This window comes from Paramisgurnus dabryanus, chromosome 19 (genome assembly GCF_030506205.2).
Source record: "Paramisgurnus dabryanus chromosome 19, PD_genome_1.1, whole genome shotgun sequence".
Lineage (NCBI taxonomy): Eukaryota > Metazoa > Chordata > Actinopteri > Cypriniformes > Cobitidae > Paramisgurnus > Paramisgurnus dabryanus.
Genome location: NC_133355.1, coordinates 3,758,796 through 3,780,381, shown reverse-complemented (window position 1 = coordinate 3,780,381; position 21,586 = coordinate 3,758,796). Strand labels below are relative to the sequence as shown.

Sequence of the window (21,586 nt, the reverse complement as noted above, 5' to 3'; positions counted from 1 at the left end):
ACGTATTAAGATAAAAACATCTTCGGTAATAAAAACAATACAGTTCATATACACCACTGATAATATAGTTATGTAGATTAGATTGCATTTCTGTAACGATATCCATCTAAAAGTTACATATTGCATCTTTAATTTTTGTAGTAATATTAATTTTTGAAAAAAAAAAACAAAGAAATCATTCAAAAGATTCTAAGATTAAATCTGATGACCAAATAAGGTTTTGGAAGAACCTGTTATTACGGTATGTGTGTTTTTGAGTGTACATTAGCGCGTGTTATTACGGTATGTGTGTTTTGAGTGTACATTACCGTGTGTTATTACGGTATGTGTGTTTTTGAGTGTACATTACCGTGTGTTATTACGGCATGTGTGTTTTTTGAGTGTACATTAGCACGTGTGTTTACGGTATGTGTGTTTTTGGGTGCACATTAGCACGTGTTATTACGGTATGTGGCTCGAGAAATTTTGTAACGCTTCCGTAAACTTTGTTGATGACAAGTATTATATTCATTATAATATATCAGGAATCTGTACAGAATGATTTAATGAAGTCATCATCTCTGGTATTACAAACAACGGTGATTGGTTCGTAAGCTCCGCCCTCTCTGTCATTCGTATGTTTTTCATGAACACGTTGAGAATCGCGTGCGCTGCTGTGTGTTTTACTTCTGCTGCAAAAATCACAATGAGCAACTTTAAATTTATAGGTGAGCTGTAAGATCTGTTGATTATTTACAGATGTGTGTGTTTAACTCTTGACAGTATGACAGTTTGAAATATGAATACGCTGAAACATAAACTTCACTGTAAATGAATCTGGTGGATCATTCAGTATCGTGGTAAACGTCACACAACAATCGGTCTGTACTGTGGTAACGTCATACGGTTATCGGGCTGTACCGTAACAATGCTATGTACCATGGTAAACATTATGGTATTTCTGTAACTAGCGCATAGTTTCTGTAAGCAAACTCATTTTTTCACTATAAACACAGTAATGAAATACTGTAGTTTGACGTTTATTGTTATTGTCTGATTTTCCTTTTAAGATTCATTTGAACAATGTGTGGTACCGTTGTAATACCATGATTCTCCTTTGCAGTACCTGTAAAGAATGCTGTAATTCATGATATATATGTTAAAGTACCATGATATGACCCTTAACTGCATGATGCTTCCCTTACATATTAAAGTCCAACTGAACAAAAAAATAGCTGAAATGAATGAAATATATAGGTTAAGTTCATTAGCGGGTGGTTCAGACTTGAACTATCACAACGGTCAAATATCAGACAGTGAATGAATATGTGTGTGTGGTGTGTTAACGTGTCTGTCTGCAGATATTGGTATTAATCTTACCGACCCCATGTTCAGAGGCATCTACAGAGGAACTCAGAAACATGAAGGTAAAATCACGCTAAATGACTGTATCTATATCTGTAAACATTCATTTACACCGTAATAAGATCATGTGTGTTATTTGACAGATGATTTTCCACAGATCATTGAGAGAGCACTGAAAGTCGGGTTGAATAAGGTCAGAAAAGGTTGTGATGATTCAGAAGTCATCTTCACCACCTGTGTTGAGGTTTTCTCTAAACATGCTGATATTTACTGACAGTTTATCATCACCGGAGGAAACCTGCAGGACAGCAAAGAAGCCGTCAGACTCGCAGAGACCAGAGGTTTGAATCGACTACACCACTGAGTCTGACTTTATATCATGATATTTAAAGGGGACATATCCTGAAAATCTGTCTTCATGTTTAAGTGCTATAATTGGGTCCTCAGTGCTTCTGTCAACCTACACAGAATGTGAAATGTGAAAAAGATCAACCCAATAACTTAGTTTTGGTAAACCATTCTTTGCAAGAATGTGAAAAATAGCTCATTGATATTTGGCTCCCCTTATGATGTCAGAAGGGGATCTTATTATAATAATACCGCCCCTTAATCTGCACTATCCAACCAAAGCCCTGACATTTAGTGCAGAGAGAGGGAGAGAAAATAATTGACAGCACAATTGAGTTTCAATTTCAACAAACCACCATTATGGTGATCAGTGTTTGCATTTCATCAGCTCATGTGCATATTTAAGGACACACCCAAAAATGGCACACTTTTGCTCACACCTATAAAGTGTCAATTTTATCATATTATAATAAATTATCTATGGGGTATTTTGAGCTTAAACTTCACATACAGACTCTGTGACACCAAAGATTTATTTTACATCTGATATGACCCCTTTAACATCTCATTCATGCTTATAAACTATGTTTTGATCTATGTTTAAATGTGACGATGAGTTGAAATGATCCGGTCTGGAGGTGTAGTGTTGATGTGTACAGGTGAGTTTTACAGTACCGTTGGATGTCACCCGACCCGCTGCAGTGAGTTTGAAGATCAGGCTTCAGATCAGTACCTGGCAAGCCTCAGAGATGTGATCATTAATAACAGACAGAAGGTGATTGCTGTAGGAGAGTGTGGTCTCGGTAAGCCATCATTTCACTTTCTGCTCACCTTACTGTGCTTTTATTTACTAAGATTGTTTCTTCTTGATTCAGATTTTGATCGGTTGGAGTTTTGTCCTAAAGAAACTCAACTAAAGTAAGTATTTCTATTGAAGTTTAATGGTGCGTTCACACCAGATGCGAATAAAGTGTTAAGCACAAGACGCGATAGACATCCTGCAGCCCAATTTACGTGAATGAGGTGCCGCGAATTACGCAGAATGACTTGAGCTTTGGGGTGTTTGACGCAGGAATTGAAATATCTAAACTTTTGGCAGCTTGCTCTCTTAGTGATTGAGAGTATTTGCAATGACGCAAATTTCATGCGGGTATAAAGTGAGTGACCTAAAAAAGTGTTGAACTATGTGCAAATAGTGGATTTTTTCGCTTCATTTTCATCTGGTGTGAATGCACGGTAAGAGCACATATTTAGCTTTTAAACACAATGAGCATTGTGAAATCTCAATGATTCCATGTCTGAGAATAAACACCACGGGCTGGATGATCTATGATCAGATGATCAATGTTTGAGAGCAGTAAATGTACTGAAAGCGTTTGTGATGATGAAAGCTGTTGTCTTCACAGATACTTTGAGAAACAGTTTGATTTGGCAGAAGAGAGCAGATTACCCATGTTCCTCCACTGCAGAAATGCCCACCAGGAATTCTTGGGTATCTCATCAGACTCTTAGTTTCAGTCGAGCGTTTATGTCTCATATTTTGTAAATAAAGCGTCTCTCTGTCATTTACAGACATTATGAAGAGGAACAGAGACAGATGTGTTGGTGGAGTGGTGAGTGAGATGTTAAATATGTGACTATAAGACTTCTGTGCCGTTTCTCAGTGTTGTTGTTTTTCAGGTTCATTCATTTGATGGCAGTCAGGAGGACGCCGCAGCTCTTATTGATCTCGATCTTTATATTGGAATTAATGGCTGGTGAGATGATGAAGATCATTTTGTATCTTCTTCTAAGATGCCACGTGTTGGCCATAAGCAACATTAAGACATTATTATCCCCTTTCAGAAAATCCCAGAATGTATTGTGACATTCTTGGTAAAATCATCCAAGTTAGCAGGCAAAACACTATATGTCATTAAATCAGTACACAGTATTACTAATCAATGATCATAAGGTTAAATGTAATTTATAATGTTTTACACAAAACAAGAGTTGCTTTCTAAATAATATGTGAGATTTTCAAATGACTTCGACGTTTCTCTTTGGTTTAGTTCTTTAAAGACTGCAGAAAATCTGGAGGTGATGAAGTCCATCCCGGCAGACAGACTGATGATTGAAACAGGTTCGGCCAAACCTTTCGTATCTCTGCAGACGTGTCTTCTGTTGTACTAATGTTGCTTATATTTGTGCAGACGCTCCGTGGTGTGGCATCAAAAACACTCACGCGGGAGCAAAACTCATCAAAACCACGTTTCCTACAAAGAAGAAATGGGAGGCGGGACATTGTTTAAAAGACAGAAATGAGCCGTGTCACATAATGTACGTCCTCTGTTGGGTTATTTCAATGATTTTAGCACAGCTGATGTGTGAAGGATTAACTGGGATTAAATGACTTTAACGGATGCCTCAGGTGTCCTGAGAGAAACCTTGTTTATAACTGGTAAACAGTAATTGAAATAATAAACAGCTAAGGCTATTCTTCTGTCTAATTCATGTTCAGTATACAGCTGTGTTCAGTATATGGTGCTATGAAATTCAGCTAATAACTTTAAATGGGTCTCATCTGATCAATAATACATTTAAACTCTGGTTAACTGTGCAGGGATTGTTTGCTATTAGAAATGACTGAATTCTTAAGCGTCAGTTAAATAGTGATGTTAATGTAGCTTTGGATTTGATTGTTGTGCGTTTTAGTCAAGTTCTGGAGGTGATGGCCGCTGTAAGAGATGAAGATCCACAGGAACTCGCTGATATCATCTACAACAACACCATGAGACTGTTCTTCAACCATAGCACATGATCACATCTGCTGTCAAAGACTTTCATTTTAATAAAAATCACAAGAATTCAGCTATTTCATGCTTTTGTCTATTTATTATTCAAACAATAAAAAACAGGCTTCACAAGAAAAGTCCTTCAAGGCCTATAAATAGAGCAATAACTCAAGAAAACACACATTAAACATAGTACACACATGTTTCCACAATTTATTTTGAAATGTAAAAACAAAATGTGCAAAAAATATATTGACTGACAAGACACATGAAAGTTTAAACATCTGTTATTCCATCAAATGTTCACTTTTGAACTATTCCTAATGTAAAACATTAGCATTGTGTTGTTGAAAAAAAATATATTATTTTTTTATGTTACTTTTTCCTCAAATTCACTTTTCTGTAATGCAAATAAAAAAACCATTTCTATTAGGAATTTGGCAAGATGAGAATAAATGATAATTTAATTTAAACACATACCTATAAGTAGTTAATTTAGAAAAGTAAAAAATAATCTTGAACCCTTAATGTATGTTTATAAAACTTTATTTTGAATCGAGTTGAGAGGTTTTGCGCATGTCTGTTGTCACTTCCGCGTTCCACTCATAGCAACAGCAGCAGAGCCAAAATGGCACCCGGCAGAGATCCTGCGTGACACCGAACCGACTAACAGGCTGAAAGCAGCGTTCGGTAGCGGCATGGCCTCGGCTCAAGCTCGGTTGGGTCAGCAGGTGCTGGCTGTACTCGATGTGGCTCTGCGAGTTCCGAGCATCTTCATCATTGACGCGATATTTAACTCGAACTCTGATCCCGGGAGCGCGCTCATCCGCGCGTTAGGTGAGTCCGCAGTGTTTCGACTCATTCACGTTTGTGTGCTCACGTCATCAATAATGAGATTAAATCCACGAACCCACCCGAAACTCACTGTGTGTTTGTGTAAGAGAGTGACGCGCTGTCAAAACTCCAACTGTCAATCAATCCATGTTTATGTTTATGCTCTCTCCCTCTCTCTCTCTCTCTCCCTCTCCCTCTCTCTCTCTCTCTCTCTCTCTGCAGTCGTCCGTATTGACGTTAAGTAGTGATGATGAGTGTTTTATTTCTAGTCTGCCACCTGTTATCTGTTCAGTTTCTGAATAGTTCTTGAAATTAGTTGTTGGATTTGGCCCACCTGATAAACACTTTGTTTTGTTTATTTGTCCTATTGCTTGTCATTTATTCTTCGTTTTTTTTATTATTCGTATAGTTTTGGACCGTTTACTTGATTGAAGAAATTAGATATTGACACAAGTAAAATTTTACTTAGCCTAAATGTCTGATTTTGCGCTACACACTTGTTGTCTCACACTCTGTATGTTGTTGTATTTTTTCAGGGATTTTGGTGTCCGGTGTGGTTCTGGTTCTGTCTCAGAAGTCCCTCTTGAGGTTCTACTCTCTCTTGTCAGCCCTTATGCTGGGAGCCGCGTCGGTTCTTGTGAATTATTATGGCACGGGATCTCATGTGGACTTCTACAGCGCTTACGAGGCGGTGGCTCCGGGCTTCGGTCTGCTGCCTCTCAGCGGTCCCACGCTGTGGCTGGGATTGGCAGCCCTGCAGCTGCTTTTCGGCCTGGGCTACGTAGCGCTGCTCGACGTGCGGCCGCCGTGCGCCTTCCTGGTGCTCCTGGACGTCACGGCTCCTCTGTGGGGACTCGTCATGGATTGTCCGGCAGACGTTAGGCGGCTGGTCGCCGGCGTATCCGGACTGCTCTTGGCTGCGCACGCCGCCGTCAGCCTCCTGCTGAAACTCAAGCGGTTTTATTACTCGTGCCGCTACGTTCACCTGCTGCTGCGACACATGTACAGGATCTATGGCCTGCAGCTGCTGCTGGAAGACACCTGGAAGCGGATCCGATTCCCTGACATCCTGCGAGTTTTCTGGCTGACGCGTGTGACGGCGCAGGCCGTGGTCCTGGTGTACGTAGTGAGGGCGGTGCGGTCGGAGAGCGGCCTCGAGTTGACCTGGGACGTGTTCTGGGACTTGTTTAGCAACCTGATCATCAGCGGCTGCGACTCAACGCTCACCGTGCTGGGCATGAGCGCCGTCATCTCGTCTTTGGCTCACTACCTGGGCCTGAGCATCCTGGCCTTCATTGGTTCCACCGAAGAGGAGGACAAGAGACTGGGCTTCGTGGCGCCGGTTCTGTTCTTCATCCTGGCCCTGCAGACGGGCCTGAGTGGCCTGAAGCCAGAGGACCGCTTGGTCCGGCTCAGCCGAAACATGTGCCTTCTGCTTACGGCCGTTTTGCATTTCATCCACGGCATGACGGACCCAGTGCTCATGTCGCTGAGTGCCTCGCACGTTTCCTCGGCCCGCAGGCACGCGCCCGCACTGCTGGTGTCTCTGGTGCTCCTATTGCTGCCCATCCTGCTGAGTTATTTCCTGTGGCATCACCACGTCCTCAACACCTGGCTGTTCGCAGTCACTGCCTTTTGCGTGGAGCTCTGCCTGAAGGTGCTGGTGTCTCTCACCGTCTACGCGCTGTTCATGATCGACGGCTTCTACAACGTCCTGTGGGAGAAGCTGGACGACTACGTCTACTACGTTCGTTCGGCGGGTAACGTCATAGAGTTCGTCTTTGGCGTGATCATGTTCGGTAACGGCGCTTACACCATGATGTTTGAGGGAAGCAAAATCCGCGCTTGCATGATGTGCCTTCACGCCTATTTCAACATCTACCTGCAGGCCAAGAACGGCTGGAAGACCTTCATCAACCGCCGGACAGCCGTCAAGAAGATCAACTCACTGCCGGAGGTCAAAGGAGCTCGTCTAAGAGAAATCCAGGACGTTTGCGCCATCTGCTACCAGGAGTTCACCACCTCGGCGCGCATCACGCCCTGCCACCATTATTTCCACGCGCTCTGCCTTCGCAAGTGGCTCTACATCCAGGACACGTGTCCCATGTGCCATCAGCGCGTCTATATCGAGGATGACAGCCGCGAGCATGCGGCTTTCTCCAACAACAACGGATACGCCGCACCAGGGAGGGACCGGGCGGAGTTCGAGGATGTGGCCGGGGCAGATGCGCCCGTGGCAGACGCGCACGAAGGGGTTGAGCCCGAAAACGAACTCTTGGAGGACAACGACAGCATCGAGTACGACGAGGAGGAGTGGGGCACGCAGACCGGCCTGACGCAGATAGAAGAGGATTACATCAACGATGACACTGACTCGAATTGAGCAAAGCGCATTTGATCAGAGATGTCGTCTCGTTTTCTTTCTCTGTGTTGGTAAAAGGGCCGAAGTGTTACAAGGGGACACTCGTTTCTCTCCGGACGGCTCTGAAGGGATGTTTGGATATTTAAGTGTAAATGATAGAGAGTGATAGCTACTGTAATATCAGTTTACCTCGATATGATCACTACTGGTCTCTTGTGTGACCTTCCTTATAATTGTGTACATTATTGTACATGTCAATGTAAAAAAGATTGATCCACTGGTGTAGAGAAACGCAGCGAGGAGTCTTCAGTATCGATTATCACACGGTGTTGTCGCTTTATGACCCTGACACACGCAGCATTTTAAAAGACAGCTCCGCAGAATCTGACTGTCCTGTCGTGAGCGCCGGCTTAAAGCTCAAACCGGTTTTGTGTTGCTTTGATTTTGGCTAAAATGATTGATTTGCCAAGTAAACTAATGTATAGAAATTATCTGCCTTAGTTCTTGGTGTAAATAAAATAATTAGATGAAGTTTTTAAGTTTTTCCTTCTTTATGCATATGACAAAGAATTCCCTCAGCATTTCATCATTCATCCTAACACGAATGTTGGTCTCCAACGTTGTTCCTGGAGGGCAACTGTCCTGCATATATTTGCCTTCGGAGGTCGCATATACAAACTGCATAGTTATCAAGCCTGAGCATTACATTCAAAAGTCATAAACATATTACAACAATTTAAGATGAAATTAATTTTCTGAAATAAAATCTCTTGATGATGTATGCAGAATGCGACCTTCGGAGGCTGCAGCTTTCTGATTGAGGAATGGCCCTAGTTTCGGTCCTACTCCTACACCCCGCCTGTAATATTAAGTTAGCCCTGAACAACTTGATAAGCAGGTTCAGGTTGGACAGGAGCCCTCCAGGAACAATGTTGGAGACCCATGGGTTAAAGGTTTGAAATCACAATCAAAGTTCTGTTGAAATAAGTTTGCTGTAATGCTTGAGTTATGACGTCTGTTAGTTTAAGATCTTCAGGTGGATTAAACAAATCAGCTCAAGTTTATTAACTCATCTTTTGTCCTGTGTGAATCTGAAGATGTCTGTTTCTCTCACTGTTATTAAAGAAGTTCAGTCATTTCTATCATAACTGTACAGAAATAATCCTATAAATTATTATAAACACGAATGATGAAACAGCATTATTCATGCTTATTGATGTCAATTATTTCTTAAAGCATACATTTCTTTTTAAGGAAAATATTTCTCTGTGATTGCAAACTACTGAATGTAAATATATTCATGTTAAATCTAAATATATATATATATATATATACAGTCATGCTCAGGATTATTGGCATCCTTGGTAAATATAAACAAAGAAAGCTGTAAAAATACATGTGCTTTGTGAATCATTTTGATCTTTTAGTAAAATAAATCACAAAACATTTAACTGTTCATTGATGTAAAAGAATTGAAAATCTCACTATGAAATCCACAATAATCCTGATCCTGATATGAGTATATTCACATTACATGTATTTAATTCATGTGTCATCTATGCAGATATTCAGGTCAATTATTTGATGGTAGAATTTACTTGAATTGAATCTTGAGCTAAATCTCAACAAACACAATCTACTTTATATAAACATTATATGATTAAAAACTTTCAGAACTCTTGGATTGAATAAATCTCAGATGTTTTGTGTAATTTCTGATCAGATTTATTTGATAAGTGTCAGATATGAATCCGATTCTTCTTTGTCCTATATTAGTTGATAGATGCTGTTGTAAATAACTAAAGAGTTAATGTAGTTCTGCCTTGGATCACATGAAGGTGTTGATGTTGTGAAGCCTATACTATGAAGCCGATTTAGTTGTTTAGCCAGGTAAGTTTAGGATTAGTTTTGTGCAAATCCTGGGTTTTGGTTACCATGAAAATAGCTTGTACCAATAATGCCTGTTCATTGGTTTGGTTTTGTCATCTTGAAACTAATACTTTAACCCAGAGTTTGTTTAACCATTTTCATGGTACAGGGGTCTGGTTATGTGACATATGCTTAAAATGTAAAATGTCTTATCTATTCCCTGTGTGTGCGCATTAGCTCTCGGTTACTAGTAAGAGGTTGATTGAACTAACTCTAATCAGGTGTTTTTGAGCCGACATGATCAGTGTAAGCAGGTTTTGGGTTAATCAAGCTAAAGTTCAGGGTTTTGCTGATGGAAAGTTTCTTTCATCATGAGATGTTTAAAGGTCTTGTGTTCTTTATAAGCCTACACAGAGCTGCAACAGATTCACTTTTTTAAACCTGTTTGTTGTCATATGTGACAATATTTCAGTTTAATTTTGGGAAGGCACTTTAGGAAACACTGGAAGTGAGGTATTTACTTCATCTATTTACTAGATGTGAAGAGGAACAAAAGGCTCGTTTTAACTTTATATATGTGTGTGTGTTAACAGTGTTTTGACCCATTGACTATAACATGACCATCACAAAGTGAGGAAAGGATTTATTGACAATAAATAAAAAGGCACACTGAAATATTAGAAGGATTATAAATAAGAAGTTAAGAAAGTATTCAGGACATGAAAAGTCTGTTTCACACATTCAGAATCTGTAGGTTTATATTTAAAGGGGACATTTTACTTTATTAAAATGTCAAATAAATCTTTGATGTCCTCAGAGTCTATATATGAAGTTTTAGCTCAAAATACCCCACAGATAATTTATTATAACATGTTAAAATTGACACTTTGTAGGTTTGAGCAAAAATTAGCAATTTTGGGTGTGTCCTTTAAAATGTAAATGAGCTGATGAAATGAAAACACTGATCGTTGTTTTGTTGAGATTGAAACTCAATTGTGCTGTCAATTATTATGCTTGTTCGACTTTATGCGCGCCGCAAGAACCGACAGCCGGATGACGTCAAAGTACCGCGAGAGAGATTCGCAAAAAGTATATGGAGGAGTTTGCTTTAAAATTGCTCTCGCTGAACATTGACTTCATCTGGTTGTCAGTTCTTGCGGCGCAGCATTAAGTTGAACAAGCCTATCTCCTCTCTGTGTACTAAATACCAGTGCCGTGGTTGGATAGTGCAGATTAAGGAGCGGTATTATTATAAGAAGATCCCCTTCTGACATCACAAGGGGAGCCAAATTTCAATGAGCATTTTTACACATGCTTGCAGAGAATGATTTACCAAAACTAAGTTAAAAATTTTAGGTTGATAGAAGCACTGAAGACCCAATTATAGCACTTAAACATGAAGTCATATTTTCATGATATGTCCCCTTTAACATCATTGACAACATTAAGAGTAAAGTATCTGTCTGTCTGCAGACGCAGTCGGTGTGAAACAGACCCAACACAACAAACCAATAACAACAAACTTTAATTGGTGACTGAAGAAAGGTAACCTTGCTGGTGTCCAAGCATCATTTTGCTCAAATAAATATTTCAAAGTAAGCCTGAACAAATGACCTCAAGAACATCTGAACAACTATTTTGAATTGCTACATATATTAATTGATACTTATATTCATTTCATGGGAAAAGTCTGTGTATCTCTGCTAAGATTTAATATTCTGCCGTTTTCTCCTTCTTCACTTGCCCCGCCCCATTCGCAGATGCCAACTCGTCTTCCAGCTCACCGCCGGCCACCTCGACCGTAATAGTGGCGGGCACCGCGGCGGACGACCGTTGACAGCGTGCCTGATGTTTCAAGAAACTGTCTCTCCAGACGATCTTCTTGCCGCAAAACGCGCACTCATACGGCCGCAGGCTTCCGTGCGTCTTGACGTGTTTGGTCAGGTGATGCTTCATTTTGAAGCTCTTGGAGCACACGGGACAGGCGAACGGACGGAGGTTGAGGTGCTGCATCTTTACGTGCCGGTCCCGCATGCTCTTCAGCGTGTAGGCTTTGCCGCAGTGGCAGTAGTGAACTTTGCCCGCATAGGGCGTCCCAGAGAGAGGAGAGGAGGGGGAGGTGAGCGGAGGAGAGGAACAGGGGGGAACAGAGGAGGGCCGCGAGGTCGGAGTGACAGTTTGAGGCCAGGAGAGGTCCGACGGTCCCGGCGCGAACTCGTCAGGTGGAGCGTGCAGCAAAGGCCTCTGGGAAACCTGGCCCGTGGCCTCCTCGATCTCGTCGTAGGTCTCGAATCCACCCTCCGTGAAGCGAGCGATGTCCATTTCGTCTACCTCGGCGTCGTCCTCCTCGACGCCTCCTCCGCCGGAGCCTTTACAGGACAGCTTGCCGTCCGACTGAGCGCACGAAGCCGCCGGCCAATCGGCGTTACCGTGCCACCGAGCGTGCTCTGATCGAGCTAGATCGCACGCTTCCCGTTCACTCTCTCCGCACTCTCTCTCTCTGACACATCCCCCTGATTCAACGCCTCCTGAGAGAAGACAAGAGCAGACAAAACAGTCAAAAACATGTCAGTGCCGCAGCCGGGTGAAGCTCCCCTGGTGGACGGCAGTTAAACAGCTGTGATGAAGAAGCTCCACTCACCGGCCTGATGCTCCTCACACTTCACCCTCACTTTCTCGTCCTCCAAGAGCTCTCCCACCCCTTCATCTGCCTCCATCCACCTCTGCCCTCTCCTCCTCTGCTCCTCATCCTCTCGGACTCTTTGGTGACGCGTCCGGAACCGGTGCCGCATACCAAATTCCGCTTCGTTTTCCCCACCGACGCCGGATGTCAAAGGTAAGACGGAGCAGGCGTAGTCGCTTCCCGCTGGGTTGCGGTCGGGCCGTGGAGACTCCGCTTTGAGGGGTACGGAAAGGCTGCTTCTGCCCCACCTGCCCTGCTGCTGATGTGGTCGCCTCCAGGTGGCCAGAGGAGGCAGCGCACCGTGCTCGGCGACGAGCGACCTCTTCTCTAGAGCGACCGTCTGCTCGCCCGCTCCTCTGTCCAGCTCCTCCGCGTCTACGAAACAGCAGTCCGAGCTGCTGGGCGACTGGTGACTCGAGGAGGTCGCCCCGCTCGGGCTCACCTGGGCTAAAGGCCGTGACCTTTTCAGGATGTCTGTGCACTTGTCCACAATGTGCCACATCTGAAGGAAACTGGCGACAGTGACGTAGTTGACAATGTCATCACGCACTATGCTGAGCTGTCCGGTGTATACGGAGGTTAACACGCTCTCGAACGCCAAAGGATCCATCACGGAGGGAAGAGACACTGTGGTCACGTTCTTCAACAGAACCTGAGGACAAATCAAAGGTTTTTAAATGTTTCCACACCTCAGACGCTTAAACATGTCCTGTGCTAAACTTTGATTGTTGTATGTAGATTCTGAGCTCAAGTTTGTTTGTAGATAGTGTTTATTATTAATAATTTACAAGATAAATTTCCAGTATCGATGTTTTAGTAAATGAAGCCTCTCTCAGTTATCAGCTGAATATTGTGAATTTTTACAACTTATATTTGTTGGGTTATTTCATTTTTTTTTGCTATTTTTTGCACATTTTTCAAATCAACCATTTATTTTTTCAGAATACTTGTGAGTAAACATGTACCTGATCATGAAAGTAAGGAGATGAAGCGGCCAGCACACATCTGTGAGCCCTGAACACCTGGCCCTGTACCTGGATGGACAGATCACATAACTGACCCTCCTCGCGCTGACGGTTCAGATTCTCCAGAACTGACGCCCGGACACTCGGGAAACACACCTGCAGAACCGGACCGGGCGGAGCGCTGGCACGGCCGAGCATCTGGTCCATCCTGCAAGGGAGAAAAACACCAGAGACCGCAGATGAGATATGAATCAGAACTGAACCGGCATACCCGTCAACCCTACCGTTTTTCCTAGAATTCTCCCATATTTTACCATTCTATCACCATCATGCCGTTTAAATAATTTCTTGTATTTCTCCCGTATGTTTGTTACATTCACCTTTGATAAAGCAGGTGGCAGTATATCTGTAACATATCACTCAAACCACAACCGCCAATCAAACAACAAGAAGAAGAAGAAAAGCTTCCCGAGGATGGGTGGAGGTTGACAATGGGCCGCGCTTATTAGCACGCATACACAAACGTGTACTCTGGATGTGCGGACTGATGCTTGTGGCAGGGTGTGCATTCTTTTGATAACTTTGCATGTAGGAAAACACTGCTGTTTGTGCTTTAATACTTAGTTTAAAAGGGGTTAAGTTAAGTGCTGCGACCTGTAAGCAAGAGCCATACAAACAATGATACAAGATATACACTCTTAGTTAGTATTTTTGTCTTGTATTCAGTAAATATCTAAAAATTCTTAATGACTTAAAATAAGTCTAGTTTATACAATTTTTTTGCTAAAAACAAGCAAAACCATCTGCCAATACTGTAAGCAAACTTTTCTTGAATTAAGTGTCTGTGTTTATTTTTTGCTTGTTTTAAGCACAAATTCACTTAAAATTGATATTTTATATAAAAACTGGACTTATTTTCTTAGGTCATTTTGCTCATCAAGAAAATGCATGTTGATTTAATAATTGTTTATATTTCTACTAAAAACAAGAGAAAGATACTAAGTAAAAAAGTGATTTTTGCAGTATGCCCATTCATTCATACCCTTGCGTAGTAGTGAAAGTGGGGTGGGGGGGGGGTCTGGTTATTTTCTCTTATTTTCAAATCCCAATGTTGACAGGTAAGTTAAGGATAACTGTACTGTATGTCCACAAACGGTTTCGCCAATCCGACTCTAAAGCAAAGCACAGATCTCACATTTCATTTTGATGTTATTGAGCTGCAGGCCTGCCCATCAGATCCACTCGTTCAGATCAGACCGCTGATCGCTCATAACACGCGATATATAAGTTAACACAATCAGACTACAGTGAAGTATCGTGTGAACAACATGATCATGCGTGTTTACCTTAACACGCGCTAAAGCTGCTGATCGCTGTATTGACACACAATCAAATGCTTTTAATCGTCTACTAATCGGGTGTGTTTATTGGTCACTTGATTATGATTGCGTCTGATCTACTTTATAAAAATAATGCAGATTAAATGTAGCATGAGAATGTTTATGATCTTACCTGCTTTCTGTGCGATAGCCCTCTGCGGAAGAGAAAGGACACCCCGCCAGAGAAGACCCGCCCCTTCTGCCCCACAGCCAGTCAAGACCCGCCCCTTCTGCCCCACAGCCAGTCACATCCCGGTTCACGTCTATAAAAGGAGTGCTTGACTTCATGTGGCGCTAACGTAGGACGATGACATCAAGATACCGCGAGAGCAATTCACGAGTACATTGCTTTGAAGATGCTTTGCCTTACTCTCGCGGCACTTCAATTTTATCCGGCGATAGGTCTGCGCATCAACTCGAACACGCCCTTCCCTTTACTTACAAACTGGATTTTATGGCAAAATTTCAGGCAAAACATGTTTTACTAAAAAATGAAATAAAGTGTTATATTGATTCGATATTGCCCTAAAAAACGCAAAGCTATCCATATTTTACAAGTATGCACTCTCTTCAAAGTCTTTTTATAATATTGTTTGTATTTGATAACTCCAAGCACTTGAAATGTTACTTGAACAGTTTGATTGTGTTGCATTTACACTCATTGTTTTGATTATATTTTCTTTAATAAAATCTTGGAAAAGATTTGCAGACGATTTGATGCAAAATTTAGGAAAACAACATCAACATTTTAATAACAACATCAAATACAAAACTCACATTTTGCTCAATGTCACATGAACAAGAGATTACGAAAGAAAAAAAGAGAGTTAGAAAAAATGAGTACTTTAAAGTATGACATGTTTTCAGAGCTTTTTTTGTTTTCACTTTTTTTCAAAGGGATACTGTATAATTTGAAATGATTCATAAAATGTGACAGATTTGGGCCTATTTTGTTTTGTTTATATGGTACTTTATTAATACAATATGTAACTGTATAAGTTCATTACTTTCCAAATGATCTCTCTCAAAATAACACATCAAATACACCAATTTCTACCACACGACCCAATTTTCTACTAATATAATTATCTTAATATAATTGTGTAATAATTATCTAATATAATTATCTACTAATATAATTATCTATATATAAATCTTTTCAAAAGAGTCTTGAGTAGATACAATGATAAAAACGAATGCAAATTTGTTTCTTTATCCTGTCCACAAAATTCACAACATATGAAAGCTTAAATCTTTCCAAAACATGTTTAACAGGATCAATTATATTGTAATTGTAAATTGTAACTTTGTAATAAACCTCCTTAATTTTATTACTGACACAAAACTTGTTCAGTAATTCCATGTTTAATCTTAGTATATATTACCACATGAAGACCAAAGAAACGTTGTTTCAGGAAAACAATACAGTGATTTTTTTTATTATTATTGTGCTTTATTTTGTATCATAAAAATTGTACAATCAAAGCATCATGTAGCACCAATCTAAGCATAAAGGATTACAAATAACATTTAAAGGGAAAAAAATACAAAATAAAGAGGGTATACAATATTCTTAATATTCTAATTTATTGTAATATGCCATAGTCTTTGTACGATTTGAAAGTCCTTTCAATATTTAAAAATAAATCTTCATCCTAATCTTAAATTGGCTAATATTGGCTTAATCAGAGCCCATTTGCATTTATGAATATAAAACTTACCATATAAAATAATAAGATTTAAGAAAAATATATGACCTTTAAAGAAGTCATTTTCTCCATAAAAGAAAAAACATATTTTTTTCTGTATTTTGATTTTCTCTCCACAGAATAATTCAAACAAATTTTCAATATCGATCAAAAAAAAATCTTGTATATATGCAATCAAAAAAAGTTGTACAATAGTTTCACTGTTAATATAACAAAATACACAAGTGTCTGAAAGATCCTTTTTGAATTTTTGCAGGAATTGGTTCGTTGGGTAAATTAGATGTATAATTTTAAAATAAACCAATACAGTGATTTTTTTTACCAATACAGTGATTTCATGAATCTCTCTCGCAGTGTTTTGACGTCATACGTCTGTCTGTCTGCGCAGCATGAACACGCATATATACATTTAGCTGTAACATAATAATATAATGTATTAAAATCATATTTATACAATCATATTTAATATCTAGAAGTAGTTATATATAGCTCTGAAAATTAATCATTTGCAAACAAAAGTGCACAATGAAATGTAAAAGTCGTAACATTTTGTGTTTTACCTTAATTTTAAGATTTTAAAATGCGAACAAATCTAAAGCAACTTTAACAAAAACTACAGTTATCATAGTTTATTGTCATTTATTTAATTTCAATTAGAATCTTTTTTTGTATCTTTTTTGTTGTTGTCTGTATCTTTTGATGTTTCATTTCAGGGGGCTGCACCTGCGGAGTGACGAAGTGACGTCATCATGGGTTCGGTTGCGGCGCGCGCGCGGCCCGAGCTTTTTACCGCAATGCATCAGTCCGTGCGTCGTTGCGAGCGTCACTGGGAAGTCCAGAGCTCACCGAACACATGAACGACCCGCCAGATCACTGATCATATTCATTTCTCTATCGCACGAGGATCAAATATATAAAAGAGGCAAGTTAATGAACGATCTGCATGATTTTAACGAATATGCATTGTGTCTAGAGGACAATACTGATGGACGTAAACGTATACGTGCTCGTGCACGTGCTATATGCGCACATATGATATCAAGATGATTGAAATGATTAAATGAAGGTGCAGTATCAGATCTTTATTAGTTAACTGTGAGATTAACATGAAAGACTAGTCTCAGGTCTGATGATCATGTGTTTGTCAAACTGTGATTTATTTGATTTTAAAGACTGATGTAAGAGAAAAGCAATAAAGCTTTGAATAGTACAATAATTGCGAGCCAAAGAATCACAGCCTGTTTATGCACATTTGAATGAAGCACGTGCCACTGGCCTCTTTTTGCACACTGGACATCTTTAGATACTAGTTAGATGCTGCTAGCTTAGTCCTTTGCCTTTGAAGTACGTCCTGAGGTGGATCAGGGGCTCTCCTGAAGCTCATCTGATGGTCAGGTTATGAAGATACATCACTGTGGTAGGAACTAGAGTCGGTCTCGGTCATCACAGCCTCTTTCATCACGATGGACTTGTTTATCAGACGGCTGCTGGTCCTCTGTGTCCTCTGCTCGCTCTCAGGTGAGTCTGATCATTCAAACATGCTTTAGATGTCACAGCTCGGACACTTATTTGTGATTATCCCTGGACAGTTTGATTTGTTAGTAAAGAGATTTGTGTTTGGTGTCTCTGAAGGACAGTACAGTAGATGTCCCTGATCTAAACAATCATGCGTGTGTTTCCTAAAGTGTCTCTGTGCAGCGGCGCGTGTGCAGAGGTGGACTCAGACACGGAGGCTGTGGCCGGTCACATCTTTAAACTCGGCTGCATTTCCTGCAAGATGCGAGGAGAAGTGGAGGCCAAGGCCACTGTTGACTGGCACTTCAGAGCTCGAGGAGAAACAGACTTTGTGCATGTGAGCGTCTTTAAGAATATTTTACACTATAATTATGTAATGAAAAGTAAAGTAGCCTGCGTGACTCGTTCTGTATTCTGTATAAGTCATCTGGAGTCATGTGAGAGAGGTTTTGGTGCGAGGAACAGAACAGAATTTCCTTTATTATCCTAACCTAAGATCTTCCTCTTGGCCAAAACTCTCAGTTATGTGGCTCAAAGCATGTCCACATATGCAGAGGTGTGACTGAGATTTCAATGTTTTCAGACAGATTCGCTGTCTGTGGACTCTTCTGGATCTTCTTTTTGTAGATCATCATTTCATTATTAGCAATCTTTCACTTTTGTAAGACGGACGCATGTTTTGTTGTTTTGTGATGGACAGATTTACACTTATGACGGGGAGATCCCTAACATCATCGATGAGCGCTTTCAGGATCGAGTGGAGTGGCACGGAAGTAAGAACACACTCGACCTGCAGGATGCGTCCATCAACCTCCATAACGTTACGTTCAATGACTCGGGCATTTATCGCTGCGTCTTCAACCGAGTCCTCACTTATGAGCATTATGAATTCTCCACCATCACCAGTAAAGAGGTTCATCTCACCGTGGTGGCCAAAGGTGAGAAACCAGTGGCAGTGTCTGCTTGGACTTTACACCAATTTATATAAACAAAAGTAAACAGATGCGCTATTGTCATTTTACTTTGATCGATTGATGTTCAGGTATTAACCATGATACATGTTTAATACATTTTACAAACTAAAAAATACAAAGACAAAGATGCTTGTGTTATATCTTTTACTGATCTTTTGTGTGTGTGTGTGTGTGTGTGTGTGTGTGTGTGTGTGTGTGTGTGTGTGTGTGTGTGTGTGTGTGTGTGTGTGTGTGTGTGTGTGTGTGTTTTCAGCCACACGTGGAATGGCGTCTATCGTGTCAGAGGTGATGATGTATGTGTCCATCATTGGGCTGCAGCTCTGGCTGCTGGTGGAGATGATCTACTGTTACAGAAAGATTGCAGCTGCAGGAGAGGAAGCTCTGAGAGCCAGCGCGTCAGTAACACACAAACACAGAAAACAACAGACACACATAGACAAAAACAAACAAACAACGACAGATAGAGCAACAGACAGGGGGACAGAAAGGGCGACAGACAGGGCGACAGACAGGGCGAGAGAGTGTCAGACAGCACGACAGAAAGACAGACAGGGCGAGAGAGCAACAGACAGAGTGGCAGACAGAGCGGCAGAAAGACAGACATGGCGACAGACAGAGCGACAGACACGGCAACAGACAGAGCGAGAGAGCAACAGACAGGGTGACAGACAGAGCGATAGAGCGACAGACACAGCGACAAACAGAGTAAAAGAGAGTGACAGAAACGGCGACAGTCAGAGTGACAAACAGAGCAAAAGAAAGCGACAGACAGAGCAAGAGAACGACAGAAAGACAGACAGGGCGACAGAAAGGGCGACAGACACGGCGACAGATAGAGCAAGAGAGCAACAGACAGGGTGACAGACAGAGCGACAGACAGGGCAACAGACACAGTGACAAACAGAGCAAAAGAGAGCGACAGACAGAGCGAGAGAACAACAGAAAGACAGACAGGGCGACAAAAAAAGACAGACAGAGCAAGAGAATGACAGAAAGACAGACAGGGTGGCAGACAGAAAGACAGGGAGACACAGCGACAGACAGAGCAGTAATACTGTGTGTGCTCTGTATGAAGCTCATATTTTGTTTTTTCTCTTCTGGGTTGCAGTGCGGAGTATTTAGCCATCGCATCAGAGAGTAAAGATAACTGCGCTGGTGTGCAGGTAGCAGAATAACACAGGTGAGTTAACTAGCAGTGTTTAGTTCTCTAAGGTTAGCCGGTATAACAACTACAGCTCTTTTTTCTTGTAGCCTTAAATTTCCTTTGCCGGTGTAGTGAATTCTCTAGAAACAGAACATTGATTCGCATTCGTTGTTTTGCTTGTTTTTTTTGGTTTCCAGGTTTTTTCAAGACGCTCCTTTCTTCTCATCTTCTGGACTGTGTCACTGCGTCTTGTGACCAAGCACTAATTCTTCTTTCAACCTGTTTTATAACCTTTTCTTGCTACCTTACCTGAAGTCTTCTATATCGCATGAGTTTAATGCAATGCATGGTGTCAGACCCTTTTCATTACACCTGCACACGACAGACAGTCTACCGTACCAACGATCAACAACTGAATGCGGTTACCTCAATTTACTGCAAAATTCCCCAATGTGAAAGTGAAAGTTGCAATACTTGGATTTTGCACTAGAGATCAGTAAAGAGCCATGAGTTGTCTGCTATTGTTGGAATGTACGGAGGCCATATAGACTATAAATATATCTACAGTATATACTGTAAACTGCTCTGAAAGCCAAACGATGTGCAATGCTATAGTTGCATGAGCTAATATGAATGCAGCATCTGTATTCTGGGAAATATAAGTATTTCATGTATTTAGTTTATGAATGAAAATGTCTCATAGATGCTTCGAGCACTATAGATAAGCTAAAGAAACCGGATAGAGTTTATAATCTTCAGATTTAGAGTTGCATACGGGTTTAATATATACAGTATGAGCATTCATGCCACTCAAACATGAGCACATGTGAATACAGCACTCCTTTCTGAATGTAGCAATGTTAAAATTCTGCTCTGCAAGAGCTGAATGTTTGATTCAATAGTCATTACCACATGCTGAAATGCATTGTGGGTAAGTGCATTAAGAAATATCACAGCTCATATTCCTCCCTGAGATTTAGCTCCTGCATGCCCACACTGCAGACGATCAATGCAGGTGTCCTATAACAAACCTACTCACCTAAAATAGGATGTTTGTGCTCACGAGTAGATGATATAATGTGAGATTCTGTGATATTAAATACAGAAATGAATGCTGGGAAACAGCGCCGTGGGTGGACGTGGAGAGAGAGATGTGAAAATTAAAATGATTTCAAATGAATGATGTGCACTCTTTTATTTCTCATTTGATGCCAGGCTTTTCCACTGGGGGTCAATGAAGCTGAATTTATCTTGTGAAAGAAACAGAAATGTCCTCATAAAGATACGATAACACTTAAATTGAATTAGTTAAGGTAGTTAGTCAAGATTTAAGAATAAATGATCCTCCTTACAGAACAAATTCTGTGTTTATTTTAATATTCTACACAAACTCATTTTAACGTCAAATAATAACATGTTTAGTTAATGCAAGAGCAATGAATGAAGTAAAAATATTCACTTAACCATTTTAAATATAGAAATCTTGTTTGGACATCAGTTTATACTGTAAATCTACCTGTACAAGTTGAATTTACCCAAAAAATTGGAGGAAAGTTGTTGCTCTAAAAAAGTAATGTAAACTAAAACAAGAGTACATTTAACTTAACATTTCTAGTCATTCAAATATCATTCAGCAAGTTATTTAACTTAATTTTAAGTTGATTTAACTTGAAATAATTTGTATTA

At 40.7% G+C, this 21,586-nt stretch overlaps 4 protein-coding genes across 10 annotated transcripts; 3 read left to right on the top strand and 1 right to left on the bottom strand.

Moving 5' to 3' along the window:
* The first annotated feature begins 422 nt into the window (after nt 1–422).
* Nucleotides 423–4,542, top strand: tatdn1 (TatD DNase domain containing 1). Of its 6 annotated transcripts, none has more exons than XM_065283628.2 (12): nt 423–707; nt 1,341–1,406; nt 1,502–1,537; nt 1,622–1,685; nt 2,337–2,495; nt 2,568–2,610; nt 3,099–3,184; nt 3,265–3,305; nt 3,373–3,449; nt 3,744–3,814; nt 3,885–4,011; nt 4,387–4,542. In XM_065283628.2, the coding sequence occupies exons 2-12, from the start codon at nt 1,401–1,403 to the stop codon at nt 4,490–4,492; spliced, it is 816 nt and encodes a 271-aa protein (XP_065139700.1). In that variant the 5' UTR covers nt 423–707; nt 1,341–1,400; the 3' UTR covers nt 4,493–4,542. The 6 variants fall into 6 exon arrangements, with proteins under 6 accessions (XP_065139700.1, XP_065139691.1, XP_065139673.1 ...); XM_065283619.2 differs by having other exon boundaries at nt 2,331–2,495; XM_065283601.2 differs by having other exon boundaries at nt 1,488–1,537.
* A 499-nt stretch (nt 4,543–5,041) lies between these two features.
* Nucleotides 5,042–9,374, top strand: rnf139 (ring finger protein 139). The gene is made up of 2 exons (XM_065283684.2): nt 5,042–5,303; nt 5,837–9,374. The coding sequence occupies exons 1-2, from the start codon at nt 5,165–5,167 to the stop codon at nt 7,681–7,683; spliced, it is 1,986 nt and encodes a 661-aa protein (XP_065139756.1). The 5' UTR covers nt 5,042–5,164; the 3' UTR covers nt 7,684–9,374.
* Nucleotides 9,375–10,159: 785 nt separating this feature from the next.
* Nucleotides 10,160–14,752, bottom strand: zbtb22a (zinc finger and BTB domain containing 22a). Its single transcript, XM_065283696.1, has 4 exons — nt 14,692–14,752; nt 13,180–13,387; nt 12,173–12,866; nt 10,160–12,059 (listed from the first exon to the last, which is right to left on the bottom strand). Exons 2-4 carry the CDS (start codon nt 13,384–13,386, stop codon nt 11,242–11,244), a joined length of 1,719 nt encoding a protein of 572 aa, XP_065139768.1. The 5' UTR covers nt 13,387; nt 14,692–14,752; the 3' UTR covers nt 10,160–11,241.
* A 2,283-nt stretch (nt 14,753–17,035) lies between these two features.
* scn1bb (sodium channel, voltage-gated, type I, beta b) lies at nt 17,036–21,080 on the top strand. 2 transcript variants are annotated; one of them, XM_065283709.2, is made up of 6 exons: nt 17,036–17,785; nt 17,953–18,119; nt 18,483–18,720; nt 19,010–19,151; nt 19,865–19,936; nt 20,098–21,080. In XM_065283709.2, the coding sequence occupies exons 1-5, from the start codon at nt 17,731–17,733 to the stop codon at nt 19,929–19,931; spliced, it is 669 nt and encodes a 222-aa protein (XP_065139781.1). In that variant the 5' UTR covers nt 17,036–17,730; the 3' UTR covers nt 19,932–19,936; nt 20,098–21,080. The 2 variants fall into 2 exon arrangements, with proteins under 2 accessions (XP_065139781.1, XP_073668753.1); XM_073812652.1 differs by having other exon boundaries at nt 19,865–19,938; nt 20,101–21,080.
* Nucleotides 21,081–21,586: the final 506 nt, after the last annotated feature.

Coding starts and splice junctions, on each gene's coding strand:
- tatdn1 (XM_065283595.2), top strand. CDS start 617: ATGTTTTTCATGAACACGTTGAGAATCGCGTGCGCTGCTGTGTGTTTT. Junction 1,407..1,487: donor AGGAACTCAGAAACATGAAG/GTAAAATCACGC, acceptor GTTATTTGACAG/ATGATTTTCCACAGATCATT. Junction 2,496..2,567: donor TGTAGGAGAGTGTGGTCTCG/GTAAGCCATCAT, acceptor TTCTTGATTCAG/ATTTTGATCGGTTGGAGTTT.
- rnf139 (XM_065283684.2), top strand. CDS start 5,165: ATGGCCTCGGCTCAAGCTCGGTTGGGTCAGCAGGTGCTGGCTGTACTC. Junction 5,304..5,836: donor CGCGCTCATCCGCGCGTTAG/GTGAGTCCGCAG, acceptor GTATTTTTTCAG/GGATTTTGGTGTCCGGTGTG.
- zbtb22a (XM_065283696.1), bottom strand. CDS start 13,386: ATGGACCAGATGCTCGGCCGTGCCAGCGCTCCGCCCGGTCCGGTTCTG. Junction 12,867..13,179: donor CTCCTTACTTTCATGATCAG/GTACATGTTTAC, acceptor ATTTGTCCTCAG/GTTCTGTTGAAGAACGTGAC. Junction 12,060..12,172: donor GTGTGAGGAGCATCAGGCCG/GTGAGTGGAGCT, acceptor GTCTTCTCTCAG/GAGGCGTTGAATCAGGGGGA.
- scn1bb (XM_065283709.2), top strand. CDS start 17,731: ATGGACTTGTTTATCAGACGGCTGCTGGTCCTCTGTGTCCTCTGCTCG. Junction 17,786..17,952: donor TGTCCTCTGCTCGCTCTCAG/GTGAGTCTGATC, acceptor TGTTTCCTAAAG/TGTCTCTGTGCAGCGGCGCG. Junction 18,120..18,482: donor GAGAAACAGACTTTGTGCAT/GTGAGCGTCTTT, acceptor TGTGATGGACAG/ATTTACACTTATGACGGGGA.